The sequence below is a fragment of the Poecilia reticulata genome, linkage group LG3, assembly GCF_000633615.1.
Source record: "Poecilia reticulata strain Guanapo linkage group LG3, Guppy_female_1.0+MT, whole genome shotgun sequence".
In the NCBI taxonomy this organism is placed as follows: domain Eukaryota; kingdom Metazoa; phylum Chordata; class Actinopteri; order Cyprinodontiformes; family Poeciliidae; genus Poecilia; species Poecilia reticulata.
In genome coordinates, this window is record NC_024333.1 from 27,548,334 (window position 1) to 27,556,142 (window position 7,809).

Consider the following 7,809-nt stretch of genomic DNA (forward strand, 5'->3'; position numbering starts at 1 on the left):
ACATTTAGGGCTTTTCAATGATACCACATGTGAAGGGGTGGGACTTTTGTACGTACCTTTTTCTAATTCATAAAAATGGCGTTTATCAGTAATAACACATTTTATGGGAAGAGACAAAGTAAGTGCATAAAACCTTTTATTACCTTACAAAGACTGTGATTTAAAAAAATGGTGATTGGACAATATTTTTTTTCCTGGTAGTCAGGAGGGTATGACAGTGATGATRCAGTCTGWATTTCTTGTAAAGAATATTTAAGACACTTTTATTCAYGTGAACGTTTCTCCTGGTTGCTTTTCCACTCTGTTCATTATTTTAGGTGGAGGAAGAGAAGAAAGAGCTGAACGAGAAACTGACTGAGCTGTCCGCCGCTCTGGACACTCTGAGATCTGAGAGAGCCCATTTAGAGAGAGAGCTRGACATGAAAAATGTAGAGATCGAGGAGCTGAAGGCAGCTAAGGACAAACTGGAACAGGGTTTGGAGAAAGCAGAGGTGGACAGAAGAGAAGAAGAAGACAGACGGASACAAAGACTAGAGGAGCTGGAGAAATGGACGAGAGAGGAAGCGGAGAGACAAAGTGTGCGAGTCGGAGACCTTCAGGGCCAGCTGACCGAGTCGGAAAGGGAAAACAACGACCTCAGGACAACTATTGAGTCTTTAGGGGAAGAAATAAAGGATCTTAAGACACTTGATCAAGCTAAAGAGGAAGAAATCCTCACTTTGGAGAAGGAGAAAGAGAATAAGGCAGAATCCATCTCATCAATCGCAGCAGAGAAGAAACGATTAGAGGAAAGAAATGAACAGCTAGAACAGGAGAGAGAYGAGCTTCAGTCTGCTCTGGTGTCTGTGAACCTAGAGAAAGCAGAGGCAGATCAGGAGAAGACAGAGTTAGAAGAGGAGAGGGTAAAGCTTCAGTCCAAGATCTCATTGGTAGAAACGGAGAAACAGAGCCTCCAACAAACCGTCTCCTCGCTGGAGCAGGAAAAGCTGAGATTAGAGGCAGAAACTGAGGAGTTACAATCCTCTCTGTTGATGATGGAAGAGGAGAAGAACAACCTGACTTCAGCTCTTTCTCTGCTGGAGGAAGAGAAGCAGCAGGCAACAGAGGAGAAAGAGAGGCTCACCCAGGAACGTGAGGCTCTCCAGAAAACAGTCGCCTCCATGGAAGAAGAACTGGAGACACGCAAACGATCCATGACCCAGTTCAGTGAGCAGGTATGCTGGACCATCAGGCCGAAACATGTCCCATCTGGTGCAGAGGGACAAAAAAATGGCCTGTAGTTGGACACCTGTAAAGTCCTGAACTGGTCTAAAATGAATGTGTTTCATATGCAATATTCTCTTCTCTGCATCCAGGTTTCTGGATTAACATCCAGCTTGGCTCGTCTGACGAAAGAGAGAGACTCTGCTCTGAGCAAAATGACCCTCTGGATGAAGACCTGCAAACAGCTGGAGCAGGAGAAGCAGAACATCCTAAGCAGCTCAGGTGGGATCCACCAGCAGATTRTTATAAACTCTAATGAGTATTTATTAAAGAATTAAACTCATATTTTGTATTTAAACGTTTGTTGTAAGTTAGTTTTGTCTTATTTCAAGTGTACTAAGATATTTGCTCTAGAAACTGGACAAAAATACTTGGTAAGATTTAGTGTTTTTTCCAGTGAATCTAAAACTGAAYTTTGTGTTTTCATTGACTGTAAGCCAGAACATGAAAATGAACTGAAATACACATTTAGCATCTCAATCTATGCAAGTTTGACTTTTTGCATTAAATGAAACTGTAATTCAAGGAGAAGCAGCTAAAAATGAAGTTGATGTAAACTTCATATAAACTTATCTGATGCATCGTGTGCAAATGTCTCTTGTTTCAGAAGGAGGAAGAAGCGGTGAGGAGTTGCAGGCTGAAGCGACCCAGCTGAGGTCGGAGGCAGAGGTCAGGAGGAAAGAAGTGGAAGAACTGAAAACCGCCCTGGAGAAAAAAACGGCAGAGGCTGAGGAAAGACRACAAGAACTGAAGCAGAAGGAGGGAGAGGTGAAGGAGCGAGCGGCTGCTCTGGAGGGAGTGAGAGCGGAGAAGGAAAGAGAGCTGGAGGAGATCAGGAAGGAGCTGGATGAGGTTAACGCGCTTCTGGAGGAGAAGAGCACCGAGGCCGACGAGAGCATGGAGAAATACTGCAGCCTGATGGTTAAAGTCCACAAGCTGGAGGAGAGCAACGACGCGCTGAAGACCCGACTGGAGCAGCTCGCTGCCAGCCAGCCCGCGAATGAAGCCAAGGCCCCTCCTGAAACCCGCCGGCGCTCAGCGAGGAAGTCTTCCTCCAGACACCAGGGAGAAAAAATCAGTGAAAGCACGGAGAATGTGGTTCCCACGACAACGCCGAGCTCCCCGCAGGGATCGTCTCCGGGGAAACGGAGTCATAAGGAAATCGGCGACAGAGACGGCGCCCAGGAGGCTYTGCACAACCTGACSAAGAAACTGAAAGCCAACACCGCGACGCCCAGAGGAAGAGGAGAACAGGACGACGAAGAGTTCAGGCCAGAGGGTCTGCCTGACCTGGTGCAGAAAGGTCAGTGAGGGGATCTGGTGGATCACTGGGAGAAAACCAGTAAATCATTACACAGGATGCAGCAAAGATCCACGTTTTTGTGTTTTATTTCATTGTTTCTAACTTTGACTCTCAGGGTTTGCTGATATCCCCCTGGGGGAGGCCAGTCCGTACATCATCCGGAGGACCACCGGGAGGCGCTGCAGTCCTCGGCTGGCTGCCAGGCAGACTCAGCCAGACCTCAAGGTGAGCAGCTCTTCATCCACACACCTGTTCCTCACCCTGTTTTCCTCTCCTAGCCAATCAGATCGCAGTGTTTTAATCTGGTGAGAACCGATTCTCCTAAATTACGATTCTTCTTCAACAAAAAACATCTATTTTATTTATTTAGAAAAGCTTCTTTGTTTTGCATCCAACAAAATAAAACGTAAACATAGTTTAASAATTTTCATGTTCATGACAAAAATATATCAAAATGAAACTTTTATTTGATGTATTGATGAACAAAATATCATCAGGATGTCAGACATGAGGAAACTGAACTGAAAATAAGTAAAAAAAAATGTCTTGGCTCAAAGAAAATCTATTACACATGTTTGTAAAATAATCTCTTAAATAAAGCATTTATTTATGTTTAACGACTCATTTAGATGTTCCATTTATTTACACATTGAAAGGCAATTAAAACAGGATGAAGTAAAACTAGTTTGTTCTTTTGCATGGTAACAATAGCTGCCAATCAAATATGAGAGGAAAACCTTGAAACGTTACACACAACTTGTCAAACTAAAATTCAACAGTTAAACCAAGTATTTTCTTTTCTGACTTGTTTGAGGCCCGTAGGTTGGACTCTGCTGCTTTCAGTCCACGGCACCATGCTGTTCGTGATTTGTAATAAAACCTGCAGAGCGTCTAAAACAGTTTATGACCCAACTTGAAGCACAACCTCACTAGAGACGACTCTGAAAAAACATTAAAAAACTTCTGTATTCCTCAGTCACGGTACTTTAGCCAGTATGCAATAAAGAGGTTAAACTCCCTAAATTATTGTCAAAAGTAATGGTTTTGCCTCCGAGTGGAAATGGAGAAATAAAATAAAAAAATGTAAACCTTCCATCTAAAGTTCTTTTTCAGTTTCTACATAGCTGACCTTTGACCTTTCTTCCCCTCAGGTTTTGGTTCCCGTCCACCTGCAGAGTCCCTCTGGTTCGTCAGCGGACGGCTCTGACGGGACGCGGCAGCCTCTGCGTGGCGAACAGAAAGCTTGGCTGAATGTCCATCAGGACGCAGAGCAGAGAGAGAAACACGTTTTAGTGGAGCAAACAAAGCAAGCAGAAAACTGCCATGTTCAGTAGATCACTGCACACACAGAGAGAAACTCACCACGACACGCATGTTCGCTTGATCACAAGGTTAAAATTTCACCTAATGGTATGTAGGGTCTAAAATGTTCACTTTTTTTTTTTTATTTGAGGAGAAAACACTTGTATATYTTTTTCTTGGACTGAAACAGAAGCATGACCTGCTCTGTTTATTCTGCATATTATAGCTCAGCGTCATCAGGAAGAAATGAAAATATGTTGTTTTTTTTCTTCCTAGCATTTGCTTTTTGTTTAGTTTATTTTTTTACTACATTTTTTAAAACACTTTTACGCATCTTTAAATTAGCCAGATGTTGCTGTAGTTTGTCATTTTTCTGCCTTTATTTTACTATCGCTCTCCTGCTGTAAGAAATGCCTTTTAGCCAATTTTGTTTTCTGTAAATGACGGCAGCTGACTTTTCTTACATTTCCGTCTTTTTCTGCTTTATATTGATGTCTAACTTTTCTTTAATAAACCCATTTTTACTATTTGTGTACTTTTGGAATTAAATGTGCAATTTACCAGGTTTTGACAACTTTTTTTTTTCTTTTTTTTTTTGGACAATATGAGCAGCAACTTTAACATCAAAGCAGATTAGAGACATTCAGGAGTTTCAATTACTTAAAATAATAGATAATTTTCACCTGCATTAAAATTAATCCTGCATTTGGTAAATTATGATTAAACATAATTTATGCATAAAGATTGAAGAGCAGTGATCCAAATATGGAGCCATGAGGAACTTCTTTGAGAGGAACTTAGTAAATCGAATTATGGAAAATTATGAACTTTGAGACAATAAATATTTAAGATGTTGGCATTATTTGATCAGRGTAATCAATCGATCACCAACACAGCTTGTGGAGCCACTGGGTGTGGATGAAGAAGTGAATCTACCTCGGCCATCTTGGTGGTGGCAGCCATGTTGGTTCCGGTGTGGACTTTACACTGACACAAGAAACTGACAAATCTGTCAAACGCTTTAATTCAACGAGATAATTCATTCAAAATTATTTCCTCAAATAAGTCAAAGTAATTATATGTTGTGCTTAGGTCTTGATGTTTGATTGTTTTAGGTCTCAACAAAAGGCTAAAGAGTTAGCAGTGGATAATAGTCATYCCTAGAGCACTGCAGGGCTACTTGGTCAAATTTAATAAAAGACAAACTGAAGGGGGTCAAATGACTTTCTACCCTTTACAGCAGCATACTTGTGTTTGAAATGCACTTTTATTTCAACCTAGCTTGTTTGAATCAGTGGACTAATCTTTCCTTCTTTTACTGAAACGTGAAACTTTACGGCACAGCAAAAACTATTGAACACAAAAATGGCTTCATCTTTGGAAACGACTAATACCAGAGAAGAAGAAACGAGTTTCTTACCTTAAAGCAAATGAAAACAAAGCCTACAAATAAAGAATTTAATACATTTTGAATTTTCTTATTACARTTATTTTATCATTCTTATATCAATATCAGTATTTTAACCATAAAGCAACCAAACAGTTTTATTGATTTACATATATTAGCATGATGGGTGTGTAGAGTRCCCACACATTGTACTAAAGTAAGAGTAACACCAATTCAACATATTTATACTCGTATAAAAGTAAAAAGTACCCATCCAAAAAATTACTCAAGCAAGAGTAAAAAAGTACTCAGCTGATCAAACTRTCAGTCACTTAATATTTAAAAGTTACATAATCAGAACAAAATATAAAGTTAAGTCAAAATTTTGGGGTTTTAAGGACAAAAAGTACAATAATTCAAATTAAGAAAAAAATTAAGTCAGGCAAAGGAAAATCTTTCTAAATTAGGTTATTTAAATAATTTAAAAAATACTTATGAAACTGTGTGTGTCTGGTGATTTTTTTGGTTAAATCATCCTTGTTTTGTATTTAGTGGGTAGAAAATCCAATAATAATTATTAAATAATAATAAATAATTATTATGAGATACATGAGTCCAAACTGTTCGGTTTTATTTAAATATCTGTTTTCTTCTGATCCACCTGGTTTCGACACCAAGAGTAGAAATCTTTGCATTTCTAGTTGAATGCTAGCATCTCTGAGGACGCTGCTTTAAAAACTCACCTGTTGTCATTTTCTCCTGTGTGTGTGTGTGTGTGTGTGTGTGTGTGCGTGTGTGTGCGTGTGTGTGACAGCGGGGCACGGTGAGGTTGTGGGAACAGATCAGGGGTGGACACAGTCCCACACACCTCTGGACGGACACAGTCATGTCCTGATGCCTCTGGCTGGAGCTGCTAGCGGAAGCTGCAGTGCCAGAACCAACTCTGGCCTGCGACATGGGAAATAAAGAGATGGGACTGCTGAGCTGTGTTTTCACTAGCACTCTGGCTCAAGAGTGTGTGTTTGTCTATCCATGTGTGTGTCCGTCCTTCTGTGGACCTGACAGACCGACTGACTGTCGGTCCCCCTGCAGTATGCATGATTTATCCCATTCTTCACCCAGCAACACTGTGTAAGCAGCAGCTCACAGAGTCACCAGGCAGGAAGTGCCCACTGACGGCCATGAAGAGGACCGAGGGAAAGAAAGATGGTGGAAACATTTAGTTAGTGYGCAGCCTGGCCGTTACCTTCCTACACTATTCCACTTGATTCACATCTCACTGACAGCACAGTCTGGGATTCCTCCCATCCACATGGATTCTATCGGTACATTTTCTACAAATCAGCCAATAGAAGGAGAAGTTGTGATGGAGGATGTCGATTTTCTAGCCGATTTACAATTTACTTGTCTGTATTTTAGCAATGGCAGCGGAGGAAGTGAATGAAGCTGCTAAGTAGCATTAACAGCCATCTTATTGAAATCTGCACTTCTCTCTTTGCAGTGGATGGTTTTATTTACAGCACAGGTAGTTTCCCTTCATCYACATRGTGTCTAATTGGCGCATAACATACGTCATGTCCAAGCGTTAGYGATGGGGTGAGGTCAACAGAGTCCACGCTTCCAGGAAGCAATTGTTCCTCAATAGACACCCTGTAGGAAGCTAAGMGTAGAGAAGGGGCTGGTTTTTAACCAGGCTAGTTAAGGTGAGGATTTTTAAAATATATATATGGTGTTTGTCATGTTCCAGGAATGTTTTCTTTAAGTTCACAGTTTATTATGTGAAATCTATATTTTGCACTTTTTATGCTTCCATTTGGGTTTCGACTGCTTCTAGAAACAACCACAGTGCTTATACAAAACACAACGTAGGTTTTTGTTTTCTAGAAAATTAGCAGTTTCAAAAACTTCCTGATTGTTGAGTTACACTGCTCACTACCTAGAAACCCTCTTTCCAATCCTAAAACCAAAGGGGATTGGAAGTAGGGTTGGTAACAGGGTTGGTACGAGTGTTGGAAGGAGGAATGGTAGGAGGGTTGGAAGGGTTGGTAATAGGGTTCCAACCTTTCCTACTGAATATATTAACCACTGTTTATTTTTAGCTGATTAGTGTAACATCAGGTCTTTAAAGTATATAATTTTTTCTCAGTATTCCAATTGTCTGAGATACTTTCTTGCCCCCAAGTGCCCTTTTGGTCAATTTTATTTATTTATTTTTTGGTATTATTATTTTCTAAGCCCTCTTCTGACACATAATAACATGTACTAATATAATATTATTTATTTATTTATTTATTTATTTATTTATTTATTTATTTATTTATTTATTTATTTATTTATTTATTTATTTATTTTTGTACAACATAATAAGCCCTCCGGTCACCTTGTTACCTTTGACCTTTTGTCCGTGACGCAAAAGGTCACGGGCCTCTCGCACAGTAAGATAAAGCGGCTAACTGGAGCTCAACGTAGCGAACGTTCCAGATTACGGAACAGGTTTTGGTGAATTAAAAAGTTTTTGGTGAATAAAAAAAACGTTTTTGGTGAATAAAGTGGA

The 7,809-nt window shown here is 40.1% G+C and overlaps 2 protein-coding genes across 2 annotated transcripts in view; one reads left to right on the top strand and one right to left on the bottom strand.

The window, feature by feature from the left end:
* The window catches only part of LOC108166169 (centromere protein F-like), a 16,019-nt gene extending 11,618 nt beyond the window's left edge, over positions 1 to 4,401 (top strand). Inside the window, exons 6-10 of the mRNA XM_017303875.1 lie at positions 318 to 1,214; positions 1,356 to 1,485; positions 1,871 to 2,566; positions 2,682 to 2,791; positions 3,718 to 4,401. Coding sequence (XP_017159364.1) covers positions 318 to 1,214; positions 1,356 to 1,485; positions 1,871 to 2,566; positions 2,682 to 2,791; positions 3,718 to 3,900 — 2,016 coding nt within the window. The 3' untranslated portion in view covers positions 3,901 to 4,401. The remainder of the gene's footprint in view (positions 1 to 317; positions 1,215 to 1,355; positions 1,486 to 1,870; positions 2,567 to 2,681; positions 2,792 to 3,717) is intronic.
* Positions 4,402 to 4,744: 343 nt separating this feature from the next.
* Positions 4,745 to 7,809, bottom strand: part of LOC103462837 (potassium channel subfamily K member 2-like) — a 23,224-nt gene continuing 20,159 nt past the window's right edge. The window contains exon 8 of the mRNA XM_008405846.1: positions 4,745 to 4,855. Coding sequence (XP_008404068.1) covers positions 4,745 to 4,855 — 111 coding nt within the window. The remainder of the gene's footprint in view (positions 4,856 to 7,809) is intronic.